General features: G+C 31.1%; 3 protein-coding genes across 10 annotated transcripts; 2 read left to right on the plus strand and 1 right to left on the minus strand.

Annotated features, from left to right (window-relative positions):
• Nucleotides 1-248: 248 nt before the first annotated feature.
• Nucleotides 249-7348, plus strand: Art1 (arginine methyltransferase 1). Of its 3 annotated transcripts, XM_074130324.1 has the most exons (8): nucleotides 249-407; nucleotides 529-604; nucleotides 3978-4201; nucleotides 5153-5388; nucleotides 5465-5702; nucleotides 5785-5904; nucleotides 6397-6541; nucleotides 6627-7348. In XM_074130324.1, the coding sequence occupies exons 2-8, from the start codon at nucleotides 529-531 to the stop codon at nucleotides 6743-6745; spliced, it is 1158 nt and encodes a 385-aa protein (XP_073986425.1). In that variant the 5' UTR covers nucleotides 249-407; the 3' UTR covers nucleotides 6746-7348. The 3 variants fall into 3 exon arrangements, with proteins under 3 accessions (XP_073986425.1, XP_073986426.1, XP_073986427.1); XM_074130325.1 differs by lacking the exon at nucleotides 529-604 and having other exon boundaries at nucleotides 266-407; XM_074130326.1 differs by lacking the exons at nucleotides 249-407; nucleotides 529-604 and adding an exon at nucleotides 1474-1746.
• A 2091-nt stretch (nucleotides 7349-9439) lies between these two features.
• Nucleotides 9440-16483, minus strand: Cep89 (Centrosomal protein 89kDa). 4 transcript variants are annotated; one of them, XM_074130323.1, is made up of 11 exons: nucleotides 16272-16483; nucleotides 15953-16091; nucleotides 15619-15766; nucleotides 15302-15399; nucleotides 15024-15223; nucleotides 14794-14932; nucleotides 12891-13071; nucleotides 12628-12795; nucleotides 12233-12380; nucleotides 11990-12150; nucleotides 9440-9678 (listed from the first exon to the last, which is right to left on the minus strand). In XM_074130323.1, the coding sequence occupies exons 1-11, from the start codon at nucleotides 16359-16361 to the stop codon at nucleotides 9639-9641; spliced, it is 1512 nt and encodes a 503-aa protein (XP_073986424.1). In that variant the 5' UTR covers nucleotides 16362-16483; the 3' UTR covers nucleotides 9440-9638. The 4 variants fall into 4 exon arrangements, with proteins under 4 accessions (XP_073986424.1, XP_073986422.1, XP_073986420.1 ...); XM_074130321.1 differs by having other exon boundaries at nucleotides 11993-12150; nucleotides 12233-12431; nucleotides 16272-16480; XM_074130319.1 differs by having other exon boundaries at nucleotides 12233-12431; nucleotides 16272-16480.
• A 235-nt stretch (nucleotides 16484-16718) lies between these two features.
• EloC (transcription elongation factor elongin C) lies at nucleotides 16719-20237 on the plus strand. Of its 3 annotated transcripts, none has more exons than XM_074130327.1 (3): nucleotides 16719-16876; nucleotides 18233-18597; nucleotides 19885-20237. In XM_074130327.1, the coding sequence occupies exons 1-3, from the start codon at nucleotides 16841-16843 to the stop codon at nucleotides 20024-20026; spliced, it is 543 nt and encodes a 180-aa protein (XP_073986428.1). In that variant the 5' UTR covers nucleotides 16719-16840; the 3' UTR covers nucleotides 20027-20237. The 3 variants fall into 3 exon arrangements, with proteins under 3 accessions (XP_073986428.1, XP_073986430.1, XP_073986429.1); XM_074130329.1 differs by having other exon boundaries at nucleotides 18398-18597; XM_074130328.1 differs by having other exon boundaries at nucleotides 16725-16876; nucleotides 18386-18597.
• The last annotated feature ends 207 nt before the right edge of the window (nucleotides 20238-20444 follow it).

Here is a 20444-nt window from a genome sequence, read left to right on the forward strand (position 1 = left end):
GTTACCAAAATTAAATAACTTTTTTTTACAAAAAAAATATCAAAAGTGGCCAATTTTTTCAATCAGAAAGCTATTTATTGTTTGACCCAATATATTAATAAAAATGTTGGCTTTAAAATATAGGGCAATATTATGCCAAATATTCTGTTTGATGATTATGAACATAATGTATATTTCTTTTAATTTATGACATTGTTCTGTGCAAAGACGCAAAGCCGGTGGCACTGAAAAGTCGATTCCCCGCAAACTAAAATGGCCCCTGTGACACAATAGCGTGTTAAGTGAACTTTTGATGAATTCTTGTTTTTATATTAATATACATTAGATATTTTTAAGATTTTATTTAAAGTTTCAAGAAACTTAGTTGTTACCTTTACCTTTTACGCTTCACTGAACAAATATTCAAGGTGTGTATAGTTTGCTTTATGGCCGGCGTCCTTTGTTAGTTGTGTTTTACCCTTTTACAAAACGTTTTTTTCTTATCCCAGCTTTCTGCTTGGCTTTTTTTTATTCACTTTACCTTTATAGATGGATTCTACTCTGATTGACTTGGATGCTGCGGCTACCCAGTATATTGAAAATGGAGATCTGAAAGCAACATTGGGTAAGTTATTAGAAAACTTATAATTTTTGCTTGTTTTAAAATGACATTTTATAAAAATGGAGTATATAATAGCTAATATATTTAAATAAGATTCTATTACAAAAACGGTACAAACGTAAAAATTTGCGTCACCTTCAACTGGCGTATACCTGAATTGCGCATTGTCTTGATCCCAAATATTAGGGTTTTTTTAGTATAATTTTTATTTGCATCAGTGTTATGCCCTGCATGTCGTTTGTTGGTTAGAGCATGTTCATCAATATTTATGTAATATTGGTGTTTTCTATTAAGGTTACCTAAAATTTAATCATTTTTGTGTGGTAATTGCATCATGTAATTATATTCAATAATTTTTGTTATCCTTTGTGTTGAGTTGAATTCCGTCTATAATTTTATTTTAAGATTTTTCCTTACTGTAAACAAATATTTGGTTCGCAAAATTGCCTTTGTAGAGCTAGTATTGCCAAGTCAATTATATTCATTTTTGAAAGGTTGAATTGTTGTGTAAGTGTTGGATTATTTATGTTTATTTCACTTAAACTTTCCAATTGATTGATTGAATATATGAATCACAAAAAAATATTTCATAAATTAAATATAACAACTACTTTTAAGTATAAATATATTATTTAATGTTCTAGAAGCTTCAGTATGCAAATTTCCGCCATAGACTCACTTATCTTAAATTTGATGATTCTAGAGGCGGAAATTTTGGTTAATAAATTATTTTTTATATAAATATAATGGAAATGAATTCCATAACTTTCCATTAAGTAGTAGCTAAAAGTATTTATCCTTTCTAAATCATACTCCTATTTTACGATTTAGGATTTGGAGAGATTTTTTAAACATTGTTGCACCAAAATGTAGAGGATAAAAAAATATATAAGTGCAGAATTGAGTATTACATGAAGTTAATGAAAAAATATACGTACATAAAATTAATAATCATAATCAATTAAAATAAATGTAAAATGAGAATTTCAAGGAATATTACGAAATTTATTTTAAAAAAAGTAATAAAAAGACTGTTATTCTGCACATTAAAATGATTTAAAGTGAAAATTTTAAAACTACATGTTATATAAAATGCAGGAACAGAATTTGGAAAAAATAAGTCCTTGCATCACTACATCAAAAAGGTAATCATTTTATAATTACATTGGACTCAGTGAATTGAATTGTGAATAAACAACGATTAAATTTAGTAAAATGATTTTTTTTACAACTAAAATTAGCAGTACACAGGAGCAGATTTTTTGTGTGTACATTTTCAATTTGTTATGAATTTAAAATTTTGATTTGTTCAATTGACTGACAAATAATTCGGCAAGTCTGTGCGCCTTTTTCGGTATTATGATGTTCCTTTGGACGCGCTTAATGTGGGTATATAACGTCCACATTCAGTAACAATCCCATCCATCCTTCTTTTTGTACAGCGACTCTCTTCATGCTTTTTATTTTGTGCAAGGACGCACAGGACAACCATGAGAAGAGACAGAATACTATTGGTGTTCAGAGCGCCATGGCGACACACGGGCAATGTAGCAACCTAATAAAAGTACAAAAGTACTTAATCAATTATTTTAGGACCTTGTAACTATTTTACTAAATATTTTTTCTCGCCGCAGTTACACTTACTGTGTTACTATTCGGCCTTTCGATGAGTCGTTCAGCTAATTGTTTCAATTTCAGCGTCGACAGCAATCGAATTTGTACTTGAAAAGAGGATCTGGTTAAAGTCCATGTAGATCGCGGATTCGAGTCAAGTTGTCTGTCTGCCTGATACTCATCGTCATTGAGTTCATGTGTGGTGATCATCAGTTGTTACATCGAGATTATACTGTCTGTAGGTCGACAATGCATTGGGCGCCCATGATTTCGGATGTTGATGAGCAAAAAAAAAAATTTTTTTTGCAACGTTGATTAACAAATTATTCTATCAGAAATTAAATTTTTCATAAAATTAGAGTAGAAAGGGACAATTTGTTCAAAAACTCTTAAAGAATGTCATCAGATTTTTAATTTCAAAAGATAACATGAACAGCCCAAATAGGGGATTTAAATATTAGAGAAGCGATAATAATATGAGAAGAAATGAGACGTTTTGGCCATTTCGGCGATTCGCATGAATTACGGGTCAGTACATCAGTTGCAGTGCCTCAGTTAAAATCCTGTGGAATGAAGAGCCGTTACTAAGGTTTTTAAGAATGTTTCGTTACCCACCTCAAATTTATTAACATTGAATCTCTCTAAGAAACCTTTCTATACGTAGATCATTCTGCTATAGATGTTCTTCCATAAATTCTGAAGATTTAGTTTTTCTCTGTTCACTCCATCCTTTATAATTACATCTCAGAGTGGAATGTGTACATATAATTTAAAAACATAAATAACGAATAGAATTAATGTGTTTAATTTTATACAAATTGGAAGTGATGTACAGTCACCTAAAACTAATTGGGATCACTTGTGCTATCATATGCGTCTCAAGCGCATACAGCTTCTTACCTACAGCACTTTAAATGAAGCTTCCTTTCGCTAAAGAAAAAAGATGGCCACCATCCCAAGATATTTGCGACTATGCAAAATGATCTTTCATGACTTATAATCAATCAAGTTCAAATAAGTGAATACTCATAGTGATAAATTTTTGTTCAATTTTTTATTTTTATAAAAGTAGACCTGCTCCACAAGTGCCGGAATACTATCACTTTCACCACATATATGCTGCTTCAAACCTATTTTTACCCTTAAAAAGCAAATTATTGAATTTTAACTAATTAATACAAGTACGAGTAAACAACTTCTTACTCAGTAGATAGTAGGTTCGATAACCGTACAGTATTAATAGTTTATCAAATTCTTGCATACATTATAAGTATTGCTATAGATATATTCAATTTTTGATTTTTTAATAAGTATGTTTATTTATTGCCATAAAATTATTCATATTAATTTATTGAGATAAACGCCTTAGAAACAATGTAAGTTTTTAGTAAACGTAAGTGTACCTCCAAGGATTTGGCCGAATTTGTGGACTCATAGACATAATTTTTTATTTCTGTTTCATGATCAATTATGACATTAACAATTTTAGTATAATTTGAGCCATTGTTTTTAATTAAAAAAAAAAGTGCATTAATTTGTTTTAGTGGGATTTCTTTCATTTACTTCAAACATACTTTTTTTTAGATGTTCCCATGGCAGCATTTAACTAAACTTTTCACTGCAATTCTCCATTGTTCATATTTTATAAGTTTTAAGCATTTGAAATCAAATTTTTCATTGCATTAATGACTTAAGTCTAGTATCGTATCAAGATTTTTACTAAAGTGGGTTTGTTGCATACATAACATTTTTGCTATTTCAGACAAGATGGACCTTCAGAATGGTACTGTATCTCCAGTAAATTCTTCCAGTGCAACCGCAGATGGCGCTGGTGCCGGAGGGGATGTTAACCCAGATGATATGACTTCCAGAGATTATTATTTTGATTCGTACGCACATTTTGGAATACATGAAGAGATGTTAAAAGATGAAGTTAGAACGCTTACCTACAGGAATTCTATGTATCATAATAAACATTTGTTCAAGGTAAATAAAATGGTACACATAGATTGCATAACATCTTAAGTTGCATTACTCGGTATTTTAGACTTGATAGGTTACAACCTTTTGATTTCTTAAGGGAAAATACCTAGTTTATTGTAGTGCAATACCCCCAAGGATTCCCACTATTAACCTAGTGAGACGTTAAGTGTGGATTCGCTAAACCCAGTTAGTTAATTGTACCCAACTTTCTCTATAGACCTTACTAACGTGTATTTTAGAAATTTGAGGTTGAGAGAGTAAGTCTTTAGGTTGGGATACCTGAGGCGTTCCACGAGGGACGAAGTTGCTGAGGTCTAAGACTTCTAGGTGAGCTAATGTTGACTCTGGCCACATCTTCTATGGATCAGAGCGAGAATCTTCAAAGAAAGAAGAAGAGGTAACGAGGGCAAAGAAGTGCAATGAATCAAAATTTAAAGATACGAATGTACGTATTTCTCTTCAGGAATAACGACCTCCATGTTGCCTCAGCTCTACTTAGTCAAACCGATAATTCATTTTTCATAGTTGAATACTTTTGGAGCTACCTGTTAAGGCCGCAAATGAGACACCTAGGGGGTTAGGGACCGGAAGGGCGTTCACAAAAGGATATTTTTTGGTTAAAAGCTATTTTGGCCGATAAGATGCAGACAGATAATCGGGGATATGCCTAAACTGAATAAAGTTTTTGAACTTCCTGACAAGTTTGTGGAAGGAACAGTCCCTTTTTTAATCTCCAATTGTACGCTTACACAAGAGAAAAAGACACTTCTTTGTGTTCATGTAATCTCGTATTATGTTTACTACAAAGATTCATTTTTTGAAAATTAATCTTGACTGCGGGTTCTTTCTAGTGCATATTTTTTAAACAAAACTGTTGATCATTGTTAGCAGTAGCACCTTTACAATACGTGAATATACATCCTAAAAGTAGATGATTTTTTTCTTATTTTGCAGGATAAAATAGTGCTCGATGTTGGTTGTGGTACTGGCATACTTTCAATGTTCGCTGCCAAAGCGGGCGCTAAAAAAGTGATTGGTATAGAATGTTCTAATATAGTTGAATATGCTAGACGTATAGTAGCGGACAACGATCTTAGCCATATAATAACCATTGTTAAAGGAAAAGTAGAACAGGTTAGTCTTCCAGAAGGCATTGATAAAGTGGATATCATCATCTCAGAATGGATGGGGTAAGTAACAGTGAAAGTTACTTTAATAATTTTACACATTTTACTTTAACTGATTTTTTTTTTAAATTCTTTATAGTTACTGCCTGTTTTACGAATCAATGTTGGATACAGTAGTGTTTGCACGAGACAAGTGGTTAAAACCGGATGGCCTATTATTTCCAGATAGAGCTTGTCTTTATATTACAGCCATTGAAGATCGTCAGTATAAAGATGAGAAGATTAATTGGTGGGATAATGTGTATGGCTTTAATATGTCTTCTATAAGATCGGTAGCTATAACCGAACCTTTGGTTGACGTTGTTGATCCGAAACAGGTAAAACTTGGTGCTTTGATATTTTAATTTTCGTACTGTTCTGTCAATCTACAACCTATTATTGATAAATGTATTTAATTAGGTTGTAACTAACTCTGCCTTGGTAAAGGAAGTCGATCTGTACAGTGTAACTAAGGAAGATTTAAACTTCAGCTCCGATTTTACTTTACAAGTTTGCAGAGACGATTACGTTCAGGCTCTTGTAAGTAATAGTAATGTTCTAACCAGTTAAAATAATAATTACTAATAAATCCTTTAGCGATGTATGAGTTTTTATTTATATTAATTGACATCTATAATCGAATAAAAAGCTAGATTGCCTAATAAAAGTGGAGTGTTTATAAGTACGAATAGTGTACAATACAGAATATAGTATACATACAATACTATATATATTGTATACAATTTTTCATTAATTGAATTAAATTTGATTCAATTGTAGTTGTGAAGATGGTTACATATAAAGCCGAAACGTAACAAAATAAAAAAGTGACAATAAAATTAATGAGACTAGAATATTAAATGGGTTTTCATTATAACTGAAAGTTATACAATTCGTGAGATGAAAGTAGAAAAAAATAAAATAAAAAAATAAATAAATCCGAAATATCCAAATAAATGGCTTCAATACTTCCCCCTACAATGTACAAGTATTAGAATCTGTAAATTACTTAAATGAACTTAATTTTTACAGGTAACTTATTTCACGATTGAATTCACGAAGTGCCACAAACGTGTATGGCTTACCACGAGCCCTGAATCTGCTTATACTCACTGGAAGCAGACTGTATTTTATCTTGAATCTTACCTTACTGCTAAACGAGGAGAAATTATTAATGGTAAATAGAATATTACAGATTTTATTTTTTGTTATGCTTTCAAAATTTTATATTTTTCGTTTTATTTTTATTTTTAAATTTGCAGGTACTTTTACACTGCGACCTAACCCAAGAAATTCTAGAGATTTAGATTTTACCATAGCCCTACGTTTCGATGGGCAATTTACGTCGTTGAACGAGTTAAATACGTATCGAATGAGATAACAATCTTGCAAAATCATACTTTTGAGCATGTGTTTATATTATTACTACTTGTATGTATTGAAAACATTATAAATATAATTATCTTAGTATTGAAAAAAAAGGTATACCACTAAAACATGAGATAAATTGCACTCGTTTTAGGGCCAAAAAAATTTAACCCCTCTGACCTGTTTCCACATCTTTTTTCAATACAAATTAATATTTAGAAATTCGAAACAATAATTTTATCTTTATTCAGTCTATTTTCTATTAGATATCTCTACTATCAGTGAGAAACACCTACTTAAAAAAGATACTGATATTTAATAATTTTGTTTTAAAGCGATAATCTTGTTGACAATAGCAGTACATTTCTAATGCTAGCGCGTTATAGTACTTGAAAAATAAGAAAGGTTTTAGAGCAGTGCAGCTGTGCTTGATGAATCCTCGTCCATGTTTGAAGTCATAATTAATAGCTACGTTATTTTATTAATGATACGACAGATAGAACAATTCTAGATCTTTTAAAGTGTTGTAAAAAAATGACACTTTTTTGTTTCATGTTAGTAATAGTTCTTAATTTTTGCCTAAGTTCCTGGAATAAACTTTTTTTTACGAACAAAATCATTTTAACTATTCAATTTTTTTTGCACCTTTGTATTAAACCTTTTTTCTTTGATTTTTTTTTATAATTTCTCAATTAAATGCAAGGTGATTCTAGTTTCCTCTACCCTATGCACATAATAAATGGTATTTGTCCCATCTTATGCAAACAGTTTTCTTGAACGAGTAACCTTTTCATTGAATTACGGCCGGCCTGTAATAGTTTAGGCAAGCTACAGTTATCCACGAGTGAGATGAACACACAAAGGAAATAAACCCCTCTGACCAGGTTTACGATGACGAATGTCATAGCGCTATCTGAGTCCAGGTTCGCCTAGCTGAGGTGTTCCTGACAAATATAAAGTTCAGGCATAGCTATAGCTTGGTCTGCCTCATATTTAAGTTCGCTCTACAAAAAGTAGCCAGAGAAATCGGAATACGGACACCTTTATTAAAGTCCGAATACTTGCTTTTGCAGAGGAAGCGGTTGCTGTCGGAAGAATGTTAATGAAGATTCCGCGGATAAAACAAATACATGGTGTAGAGGATAACAGTCCTCCGATTCATTAAAGGTTGAGTTTACTCTAACATTGACCACAGCTGTGGTTGGAAGAAATTCAATGACTTCAATTAGGTGTCTTATGAAGAATGCAACCCTTGAAGTTTTGCAGAACTTTTAGAGTGAGAGAGCCCAGTGTTGACTTAGGTTGGACCATATCGAAAGCAGATGACAAAACTTTCCCTAGATTCGAAAATATTGAGATTAACTTCTTTCTCTTATTGGTCTATTTCGGATTGCGGAGCTAAGTTCAACCAAGGCATCTTAAAGATCAATACAAGGAGCTGAAAGTGATCAATATCCGCAAGTTCGGTTGGATATAATGGGCAGACAAAGTGCCGAAGGAAAACTCCGATAGGCCAAAAAGGATGCCAGCAAAAAAAAAGTAGTTAATGTTCCGCTCACGGTTTTCCTTCCCAGCCTTCAGTTCTGTAAAGGATATTACAATATTAGTTCGATACAATTATTCTTTTAAGTTTCAATATTTCAAAATCAATTTCAATTCAATAGGGTACTTTTGTAAAATTCCTTTAGTTTAAGATAGGTGATTGAATATTTCGTTGAGAATATTGGCTTTTACAAGCAAAGGATTGAACATTTGTCAAGGTTATCTTTTCAGGGTACGAAGAATCAGATAAAGATTTACAAATACATTAATTTTATTCTAAGTGACAGTGAAGATATTTACAACTCTCGGGAACTTTAATGTATGACACCGATTGAGTGGGTGGTGCTACCGTTTGATGTATACAGGGCTGACTTCGTTAAAGATCGCTTATTTTTAAAGGAAGTTACTGAAATTCACTTTGCATATTAGTTGGTTTTTAATTGAAGAATACTGTAATATGTCGTAATTGCCCGTATAGAAGTCGAGGTATATTACATACATTAAATGGGGAGTCCAACTACAGTAGGGTAGACTTATGTTTGCATTCGACCGTATTTTCCAGTTATTTCACGAATTATTTTTGTTTCTATATTCGTGAGGAAACACATTATATCTATGATATCTACTAGGGAATGTTGTTAATTTTCCTATCCACACGAAAGTGTTTTTTAATTTTTTCTTCAAAAACGGTTAACTATTGGGGATTACATAATATTTTTATCTTGATATAGTCATACAAAGATTATGACTTTTTATCTACCTGTGATACAGACAGGGGTTTAAAACAGTTCAGTTTAGAAAGATAACACAGGATTGAAGTGTAGAAACTGTTGTTTTAAAATCTTCGAGTCGTGGAATTTCGTTGAACTTGTGAAAGTTAAAACTTCGATTTCGTAAACAAAAAAAAGGTTAGCCACTTTATTTTATATTCGAAAGCTAGGGGTCGACGTCTATTAGAGCAAATGTAGTAATAAATTTAAAATAATACTCTTGACGTCATGTAGTCAATTGGTTTTACACAACTTTAGTATAATAAGCTTTAAACTCACATTCAACGTACTCTTGAGTGCTGTGAGAACACAGATGACAAATTATTGCAAATAATGTCTTTCACTAAAGTTGAAAATTCTTATAAGTAAGCTTTAGGCAAAAAAATATTAGTAAATTCATAGTAATAAAAAGTATTTAATTTTTTAAAGGGTATTATAAAATTTTGACATTTGATTGATGCATAACAGTAAATAGGTATTGGTCGATTAATTTAAACAAGTTCTACACGTTTGCGGACGGATCAAATGTAAAAATTACTTCTACTTATGAGTATTTATCAGGTACTTCAAGCTACCAATATTTTACAACTTCTTTTATACAGAGTCATCTAATGAATCTTCAACATCTTCTTCCCTAGAACAATGTATAAACACGGATCAATAAATAAATTTTAAGGCACTAAACAGAATGTAAATCGAAGTAGATTAAGTAGATAAACTTCGATCTAAAGCATTTACTGGAGATATGGTTGCCTAAATATATATTCGAGTAAGGCTGGAAACATAGTGGAGCGGCGAGCAAAGCGGCGATGATAGCTGCTTCAAATCAAAGAGAGCGACGAGCAGCGAGCAAAGATTCGCATGCACATAGTGACGAGTTTAGACGCGTTTCTCCTTTCGAGGAAACAAGATGGAGGAACTATTTTTATATGAAAATTCTTCGTTGAAACTTTGGTATTTGCAGCAGCTTAGTAGTAGGAGCTGCAGTGTACATGACATAAATAAGTCTAGAAATGAACTTGGTGAATTTCATCACTTGTACCAACAACTTCGGGAGCATCCTGGCAAGTTTCATGCGTATTTTCGAATGTCTATATCAACATTTGATTACATACTAGCCCAGTGTAACCCCATTAATCAAAATCAAATTTTATTGTTTTTGAGTAATACAGCTCATAACATGAGTTAGGCACAATATAGAAAAATTAACTATGTAGGTTATTTACTAAATACAAATCTGTGTAACCCCATTAATCCTAGCAGTTACTTTAAGATAAGAAAATCAAAATAAATAAAAATAAAATAGAAATATATGCAGATAAAAAGAAATTAGTCAATTAAAAAAACAATAATTTTATTAAATCACTACACCATGATTTGTCGTAAATTAATGTTGTTCATCTGAAAAACTGGAGTAGTACGACGCTACAGAAGAAGGATTGGAGAATTCGTCCTGATCAGAAGTAGTAGGACGTGAAAATGTAATTTAATTTTGCCTAGTATTTAGATGAAAGTTAGCATTAAGGGATTGAGAACCAAATTAAATGTAGCAAAAATTACCTGAATTCTCCATTAACTACTAATTGTTAATTAATTTAAACTATTAATTATTAAAAACTATTGTAGCTTCACAAATACTATGGCCCCACAGAGGTTTCTTTAAACAAACTAAACCAATAAATGTATCAATATCCATAACCTTTGAAAAATAACCTTTACAAATTGAGCGCGATGAGAGCGAAGAAATCAAACATGTCATAACGCTTCGCTCTACCTTCGCTTTGCTCGCCACTATGCGCGGTCCCATATGTTTACTTGTGTTTGATTTCGCCGCTTTGCTCTTCGCTATCATCGCCGCTTTGCTCGCCGCTCCACTATGTTTCCGGCCTAAGGAATCTTTCCAAATATGCTGACTCAATACCAGTGTTTGTTCTTTGCATGTAATTAATCGTGTGCAAAGTGCACAATATGTGTGATGAAATAAAGAATCGATCCAGGGTGTTCACTATACCCTATTAGCTACATACGTCAACCACCTCTACAGGCTATTTATTGATGCGAAGAACTGTGAGGATATGGTTTATCCGCTGGGACGTAAAGCTCTTTGAAGCAATGAAAAAGTACTTAAGGAATGAGCTTATTATTTCACAGACGATGCAGTCTTAGACCTTTTCAGGCTTCAGTGGTCTAAGCGCCTGATTCAGTTCCTACACGGAAGCTATCTGCTTTTTCCATAAATCATGATCCTAAGAGCAGCTTTATAAAGTATAAAAAAGTGATTAACTTGCTTGGAGTAACAGAAAAGAAGTAAGTTTGCGGCGATGAAGAAAGCCAGAAAATTGTTTTTATTTCTGTACCTCGGAGGGAAAAGGCACCATGTCCATTTTTTTCGATTTGCAGATTTTGGCATCATTTTACAAATTTTTTGTTGCTCTTTTTACAGGTGTAAAGCACTATGTCCAATGTTTACTATTAAGCAATTTATGTATTTTTAAAAAGCTCTATGATACTTCATTACTTAAGGGTAAAAGGCACTACATGGGCATATATTTTTTTCACAATGGAGATCAAAATAAAATATTTTAAAATATGGGAGTTAAAGTGGCCATACCAAGTATAATAATTATGGTGAGAAGTACAGGAAAGAGTACAACCGGAAAAGTGGAACAAAAAATGAATTTGGAAAAATATCTTTATTTCGCTCCCCTGTAAAATTTACTTTTTGTGACATGGTGCCTTTTCCCTCCGAGGTACAGATTTAAATTAACCTAAGAAAAAGCCTTGTGATTTGTTGATTTGTAGTTATTTTAAGTCAGATGTAATTTCATAAATATATAAAATGATTGATCAAATCATGGATTCGTCAGACTATTCTTAATCTATCGGATTGGCAGCAACAAACACCATTCTTGTGATTGCCATAATTTGAAAAATAAAGCACTAACCACCTTAATTTCGGCTTTTGAAAAGTACGCTTATCTAGTAGATTTCTAAGACGAGTAATTTCACTAGTAAATGATTCTTTAATTTTTCCAACACATTTAACTTGCTTTTCTAAATCTTTATCAATAGCTTGCATCTGTTGAATTGTATCAATCTCCACATTCTGTTAAATTTAACAAAATTATTTTTATTAAATAAGAGCATTTAACAAGTTAGAAAAGTGGTTCAACCATAAAAACAACAACCTTCATATTCCTTTTTAAATTTTCCACTCTACCAGCTAATTTCGATCCTAAATTTGCTTCTTCAGTACGCAACTGTAATTCTTTGAGTAATTTTTCTTCTTGAGTGATTAACTGTTTAGAGAAATCAACAGCACTGTTGAGCTGTGTTCTTAAATCAGAATTTTCTTTAGTCATTTTTTGAAAATTCTCTCTCAGTGACCTTAAATATAAATAAGTTACACACAAAACAAAAACAGTTTTAGTTATGGTAAAGGGTTAGAACTACATATAATGAAATATTTTTGAACCAGCTGTCAATTCTTACTGAATTATTTCATCTTTACACAAATTTGATCAATGCATTATTTTTTATTCCTAAAATAGTTAATATTCCGATAAAAAAAGTTTTTTCTTACCTTATTTCTTCGCTTAAAAGGCTTAATTTCCCTTTGGCATTTTCTCTTTCACTATTTAATTTTGATATTTCATTTTCATAATCTGTTCTTTCTGTGGAAGATTCGGCAATTTTTCTCATTAAGATTTCTCGATCTTGTTCGTACCTTTCTTTCAATTCTTCGAATAATCTATGTATACGTAGAAGTAGTAATATGTTACCTATTTTTTTCATTGGAATTAAAATAAAATTCCTTAGCAATAATACAATAATAAATAAATCTACCTTCTACATTCAGTAATATAAGCAGTGTGTACTGAATGAGGAATCTTTCCACTATCTTCTGCTTTTAATCTGTCAAACTCTTCGGCCATTATTGAAAATCTTCCTTTTAGCATAGACAGTTCAGTTTTTGTCTGATGCAACCTGTCTACAGCATCGTCCCTCTCAAGTATAATTTCATTCACTGCAATAAGAGAGAAACAATTAGTCATATATTCCTTTTTAATGGCGAACTGGTTAGTCCCCTCGCTCACTGAATGCAATTGTGGCACAATCAATAAATCGATAATGATCGGCTAAATACGTACTCCAGGGAGGACAAAATACGACTCGCGGAACAGAAGTGGCCCGTGCTTCCAATAGTTGAAGAAATATATTTGGTAAAATTGTAATTTCACAAAAAATTAATTAAATAAATTTGATTAAACCCTTATTTTAATTCCAGTTTAATACCATTATACTTGGCATCTGATGACCTGTCAAAGTTCAACAAAAAGCCGTCCATCCCTAAAGATGGTCCACACCTTATATTATTGACAAATTGTAAGCAAAAGAGCCAATTAGCAAGGGAACCGGAAATTTCTGGGATTAACACTTTTTTTGTCACTACTTCTTCTCAAGAAAAATACCAAAACCCCATAAAACATTTTATAATATAATGTTGTATAACAGGAGCATTTTATCATGTTAACTTTTTCCGATTTATAAGTTTACAATGTACAAAATTTACGCAATACACTCAAACCTGTTTTTATGCGGTCCTTTTTTATGCGATTTTTTATTTGTTCGTTTTTTTTTGTGCGATCTCATAATTTAATTACATATTGAACTGACAGTGTTTTTTCTAAATCAGACTCTAAAAGGTTTTGCGAAGTTCGAAGTAGCTGCCAAGCCTCGTGTCGTGATTTCGTTTAAAAAAACAATTGCTAGTTAAGGTTATGAGTTATGTTATAAGTGAGATTTTTTTTAATTGTTTTTTAATATTGTTTCGAAAACTATTTCTTATAGGTACTCGTGAAGTTTTATGTGTTTTTTTTATGCGTTTTCTTTTATGCGGTCCCTATCTACCGCACAAAAACAGGTTTGAGTGTACACTAATTTATTAATCTGAGTTCTTTTTTTTCAATTAACACATATGTAACTCGAAATTACAACCTTCTAGTTTGATTACTATTTTTAAAAAAAAGAATATTCGCACGACTTTCTTTACTACAAATCTCAAGGTTCCAACTCCCAATTTTTGCAACATATCACATTTTAAAATATAAGCCAATAGTGAAAAATATGCTTTTCACCTCATTTTCTCCAGAATTTCCCCAAAATTAACGTTTTCAGATTACCATTATAGTTATATACTGAAGAGTAAAATGTAAAGAGAAGTAACGCCCATTATTTCAGACGGCTTTAAGTCCAACAGCTACCAAGTGATAGTTGGAAGAGGATAAACTTTACTTCTTCTCAGGAAAAATACCAAAACCGCATAAAACATTGTATAATATAATGTTGTATAACAGGAGCATTTTATCATGTTAACTTTTTCCGATTTATAAGTTTACAATGTACAAAATTTACGCAATACACTAATTTATTAATCTGAGTTCTTTTTTTCAATGAACACATAACTCGCAATTACAACCTTCTAGTTTGAGTACTATTTAAAAACTTTCTCTTAAATCAACTATTAAACAATATATTATCTTACTATTAAACAAACTCCCCATTCTGACCCGCTGGTTTGAGAATTACAGAATTGAGAATTGCTCTTCAATCAACCAATAAAAGTTTCGAATGAACCACCGCTTCTATCACAAGTACTATCACAAAACTCGTGTAAGTAGGCTTTTAGAAATTAAAAAAACTTAAATACTTTAAAACATAACTGCACTTTAAAAAAAAAAGTACTGACGTTTAATTTGAAAACTCTCCTTTAATTGTTGCAATTTAGATTGATTCAATTTGGCCTGTCTTAATAGTAATTGATTTTGTTCCTTAAACATTAAATTTTCTCTTTGTACCGTCTGCCAATCGGCATAATTTACATCGCCCTAAAATAAAATTATAAATCATTGGAAAAGTAGGACATTAGACATATTGATATTTTTCAAACGAAAATATGTTCCAAATTTACGTAAATACCTTCTCACAAGATTCTTTGATTGCACTGCGGAGTTCTTCATTTTCTTTCACTAATTCTTTACAATCATTTCCAATTGCCTTAAGTTTTTCAGTAGCATCTTTCACTAATTCTTCTTTTTCCTTAATATTTTCATCATAAGCTACTAATAAAGGAGCCAATAATGTTAATTCTCCGTCTATCCATTTGGTACGAATATTTGCTACAAATGAAGATTACAAAGTTTTAAAGCAAGATGACTAGATATTGACATTCAAGCAACATTCATCCAAAAACTCACTGTGTTGTCCTGAAGCTCCTTCATCTGAATTTGCCAAACTTCCATATTTATCCTGGTATCTTTGAAGTTCTTTGTTCAATCTAAAACATTCATCATTGCTAAGAACAGAAATAAAAAGGAAATTTTAAATAAACGTTACGGTTCCAAATTACGTGCAATCTTACTAAACATTTAGATAAGTATTGCTTGGGTGAATTCAATTAAAACCAGTATCATATAAAATATAATTTAATAAAAAATCTACTCATGAAATCTGTTAAGTGTTGAATGTTCAATAATTTAGTAATAAGTGCCAGCAAGAACAAAAAATTAATTACTTCACGACCAAATTTTTTAGAATGAACAGATCCTGAGTTAAAACAGTCATTCTTAACTTTTGTGTAGGCCTATCAGCAACGCTACTTCTATAATGTTGTAGTTCATTTTCTAGCCTTGCTTTTATTTCTATAAGACGAAGCTCATTTTCTGAAAATGTAATTTATCTTTTTTTGTTTAAAGACTGCAATAAAATAACACTCTTTCACATAATTGATAATAGTTTAGCATTAATAATTAACATATTTACTCAATTATAAGAGGTGTATCTACTATCATCATAAAGGATTAGCCTAGTTTTCTTAAAGTTTATTTTATAATATTTAATATGTGCACCTCCTTTGGTTTGTAGGGTTTTCATCAAATCTTGATTTTGTAATTTCAATACTTCCAATTGCTTCGCTAACCACCTTCTACTAGGTTTGCCATTTCTTTTAATTTTAACAGTTCCAACTGATTTCGGATTAATGCTGACCTACACAGTTTAAGTAATCACTAAAAATATATTTCAACATCTGCAGAGTATATAAAACATGCTTTACGTTCTCAAGAAAGCATGTTTTAAGTTCTAAGAAGTTTATAACTTAAAAAATAGGAGCATAGAAGAAAAAATACAGAAAGGGAAGAACAGACATAATAAAAACTTAAAACATACATTTTTCCCCAATTTCTTTTTTTCTTGGATTTCGCTGGTCTCGCCACTTTCCTGAGTGTTATGCACCAATATAACTGGTAAATCAGACATTATCAAACATGATAAAAACTTTGATTTTACAATTAATAGCTCGTACAACCAATGAAGGTGTTAACTAATGTTTTGAAGCGTCCTAACCTAAAGAAATCCATAGGTTATATTTTTCACATATTTTATGAATTATCTTGGTTTAATTTTCATAAATTCCAGAAATAACTCGAAGCACAGCTACGATATATATTTGTAAACTACTCTTCCTTTGGTATATTTTTTAAAAATATATTTTGCAATTATTTAAATGTAGCATTAATAATAGTTTTGAAAAGTTTATAACATTAAACGTTGCTTCTTTTTTTTTTGCCACTCTCACTTTTTTTTAAATAAAAAATATAATTTTTCAGATAATTAGTTATTACTAAAATTTATTAGGCATTTATATATATGCATATGTTGTGATCGCCATATTTGTCAATGTTGATCTGAATTAGTAAACGCTTTTATTCATTATCACTTTATTATAAAAAGTAATTATGTCAACAGGAGATAGTAGTTATGATGAAAAAAAAGTAAGTAAAATTTTGTTTGTTAATTCAGTTTTTGGATTTTGTGTTTTTTGTTTCACAATTGTTTTCGTACTTTACGACGTTTACAACTTTTTTAAGTGGTTTAAAAGTTTGTCCTTGATGATTTATTCTATTGAAAACGTGAAGTATTTCATAATATTTTGTTCTTTGATAATTAAAAAAGTTAAGGTAAATAATGAACATCATTTAAGAACTCCATATAAATTTTTTGAGCTTGTTCGTAACCTTTCCCTGCACTGTGTGAACATTTGTTATTATATGTGTTAAGAATATAGCACAGAATTTTGATTTGTATTATACTTCTTATTAGAATGCACATCTAAATACACTTTCAAGTTTCTTAAATAAAAATAACATTTGAGGTAGAGTGTTATATGTAAAATCCCTGCGTCATACCTTTTGGATCGGAGAGAGGTAACGCTATAATACACGGCAAGGAATGGTAGAGATTCTTTTTGTTGGCGTTTTTTAGGGAAAAGCTCAAAAAAGTCATTCCATCATTATACCTTATTGAGACTTTAATAAATTAACAGAGGTCGAAATGTAAAATATTGTTAAAATGCTATTGAACTTTATGTGGAGTACCCACTGAAAATATTTTGGAATATCACGATTTTTATTTTCCCCTTTGATGAATGCACTTTTCGATGAAAAAAAATTTGTGGTAATAATAATTAGACTAAGAATTGTGTACCACTTATTTTAGGACAAATTATATTAAATTTTTTAGGAATTTAGGTTCACTTTCAGTTAAAATCTTAACATAGGAATTTAGGTTTACTTTCAGTTAAAATCTTAATAGTTGGTTTTATCGGTTTGACATTAATATTCATTTTTATTCAGATTGTTTGCTTTCACTGCTTTTAACTTCTTCCTAATTATGAAATTTGATTTGTAAACAAGTTTATTTCTTTTTTTTTAATTATTGGTCGACTTCTTGTTGAAACCTTAAAAATAAGATTAGACTCAGCATTAGAATATTGTACATATCTACGGAACAAGAGCAAATTTCTTGTCATAGATTGTTAAGTTTGTTTCAGTGCGATTAAAAAGTTTAAAAGAACGATCACTTTTCTTGAAGACAACCATTGTATGACAAACCTGGATTTTTTTTTTTTATAAATGAAAAGAAATACTCGGGCTTTGATCGCACGTAATTTTTAATTCTTTAATAATAAAAAGATTTGAATACAATGGAAAAGTGGTTGTTTTACGAAAAAATATTGTCTTAAAATAAATATTAAGTACTTTAAAAATGGATGAAAGCTGATTAGCAGCTACAATTTTTAACCTAATCCTAATAATTCCATTCCCTTTTTTTCCTTTCCTATCCTTTAGATCGCTCCTGTGGGAAAGAGTAAAAGCTACAAGCGTATCACACCTACTTTAGAAGCATTTGCAAAAAAATATCATGTAAAAATTCCGAGCGAATGGTATGCTTATGAGGATGATGGCGGTGAATATAAAGATAAAAATCTATCACACTCGAAGCTCTCTTTGCAGGAAGAAGAAAGATGTGGCGCAGTTTATGGGGGATGCGAGGGTCCTGATGCTATGTACGTAAAACTGATTAGCAGCGACGGCCATGAATTTATAGTGAAGAGAGAACACGCTCTTACTAGTGGTACAATTAAAGCAATGTTGTCCGGCCCTGGACAGTTTGCAGAAAATGAAACTAATGAGATTCATTTTAGGGAGATACCGTTAGTATTCTATTTGTTAGTTTTATTTTTTAGTAAATAGCTCAATTAAACTTTTGTGAGTAACTTATGTATAAGCTCAGAGTGTTTTAACAAAATCGCATATTGATACAGTTTCCTCTTATGATTCACTTTATTCTGAGCATGATCATCTTTGACAATAAGAGCCACAAATCTCATTCCTTATGAAATATTTTCGTCACCCACTTCACCCTTAAAAATTAAAATAGCGATTGGCGTTGTTATTTGCACTCCAACCTTTTCAGGATCAGGTCGCACAGACTGACTGGCAACCTTGTGCTCCACGGAAAGATGTATAGCGAGCATCTCAGTGTATGCAGTTTTTGTTGTGAGGAAAATTGATAGAGATAAGGCCAACAGATACTAGAATAAATGTCCATGGGTGAACTGAGATGGTTTTTCCAACTCACGCCTATGGTGACCTTGCCCCTTAATTATACTTTTTGGTTTGATTTGTTGAAACTGTTTACTATTTGTTGAATTTTCGAAGAAAAATATTTATCATTTCGTGACTGACTTTTCAGCTATTAAATCTTTTCGTTGATGTTTTCAAGGAGGTATTCTCTTGACATGTTGGGGTCTTATATCTCCTTTATTCACCCTCGGAGTTGGTAACAAAATTATCCAAGATGATATACACAACTCCAAACACTGGTAATCTTCTAAGCCTAAGATCGCGGAGGATAATACAATCGAACCATTATTCAGCACCGTGTTCGTCTCGACCACGTTCTCTTGTAAACCTCGCGAACTATAAACCATATAGAAAATATCGATTTTAAAAATTTCGCTCTGACTCCCTCTTCCACAGCCTTTTTTTTCTACAATTTTTACAATATAAATAATAATTTTCTTCACAATCGCACGAAGGAGAGAAAAAGATTTCAATTAAGAAAGGGATTGTCAGAATATTTTTGATAGAAAGGAAAGTTTAATGCCTAACCAATACCACTATATTGTGTAAATAGAAAAAGTAAAGATCACGGGTAAAAAGCATGACTTTCTTTAGATTTTTATATAAAAAGGATATCCAAAAAGCCTTATGACGCATGAAATGTAAATCTTTAGTTAATCTGGTATTTCAATATATAGTACAAATTATTGGCATTATTTGGTTAAAAGAAGTTAGTAATCTATAAATTCTTGATGTAACAATTGCTCAATAATTTGTTGGAGTTTACAATTACATTCTCCCCGCATGATCCACATATATCATATCTTTCAATCCAAATGTTCATCTATGTTTTGAAAACTTTTTGTATGTTTCAGATCTCATGTTTTGCAGAAGGTTTGCATGTACTTTACATATAAGGTACGGTATACCAATAGTTCCACAGAAATTCCGGAATTCCCAATTGCTCCTCAAGTGGCTTTAGAACTACTCATGGCTGCTAATTTCCTAGACTGTTAATTAAAAAAAAAGAAAGAAGAAAAGAAAAAAAAGAAAAATAAAAAAAAATACCTTCAAGCTCGAAAAACTTTTTTTTCCGTTAATTAAATATAAAACCGTTATAATTTTTTTGTTTTGTACATTATTAGATTAAGTAATTTAACGAAGCTGTCCTAATTAATTTGTTCGATTAATTTTAAGTAATAATAAATTCAATAATGAAATAATTAAATTTGTTTAAATGAAAAAAATTAACAATTCCTACAATTTTTATTTTCACTTGAAATTTTTTCGCAGCTTGCATCTTTTGAATTAAGTATGCTGTTTCTATCGATTCTCTTATTGCTAATTTTAATAATGAGTGGAGCAAGCTATCACTTTGTTGGACTACACATGTAATTTACATTTAAGGTACCTTATACCAATAATTCCACGGAAG

Source organism: Rhodnius prolixus, unplaced genomic scaffold, assembly GCF_049639745.1.
Source record: "Rhodnius prolixus isolate KJV_2025 unplaced genomic scaffold, Rpr scaffold_4, whole genome shotgun sequence".
Classification (NCBI taxonomy): Eukaryota; Metazoa; Arthropoda; class Insecta; order Hemiptera; family Reduviidae; genus Rhodnius; species Rhodnius prolixus.

Bases quoted from the DNA above. Each gene is read 5' to 3' on its own strand.
- EloC (XM_074130327.1), top strand. From the start codon at position 16,841: ATGTCAACAGGAGATAGTAGTTATGATGAAAAAAAA. The intron at 16,877-18,232 runs GTAAGTAAAATT...CCTATCCTTTAG, and splicing joins GTAGTTATGATGAAAAAAAA to ATCGCTCCTGTGGGAAAGAG. The intron at 18,598-19,884 runs GTTAGTATTCTA...TGTATGTTTCAG, and splicing joins ATTCATTTTAGGGAGATACC to ATCTCATGTTTTGCAGAAGG.
- Art1 (XM_074130324.1), top strand. From the start codon at position 529: ATGGATTCTACTCTGATTGACTTGGATGCTGCGGCTACCCAGTATATT. The intron at 5,389-5,464 runs GTAAGTAACAGT...AATTCTTTATAG, and splicing joins ATCATCTCAGAATGGATGGG to TTACTGCCTGTTTTACGAAT. The intron at 5,905-6,396 runs GTAAGTAATAGT...TAATTTTTACAG, and splicing joins ACGATTACGTTCAGGCTCTT to GTAACTTATTTCACGATTGA.
- Cep89 (XM_074130319.1), bottom strand. From the start codon at position 16,361: ATGTCTGATTTACCAGTTATATTGGTGCATAACACTCAGGAAAGTGGC. The intron at 12,796-12,890 runs GTAGATTTATTT...ACGTATACATAG, and splicing joins TATATTACTGAATGTAGAAG to ATTATTCGAAGAATTGAAAG. The intron at 12,151-12,232 runs GTTGTTGTTTTT...TAAATTTAACAG, and splicing joins ATTTAAAAAGGAATATGAAG to AATGTGGAGATTGATACAAT.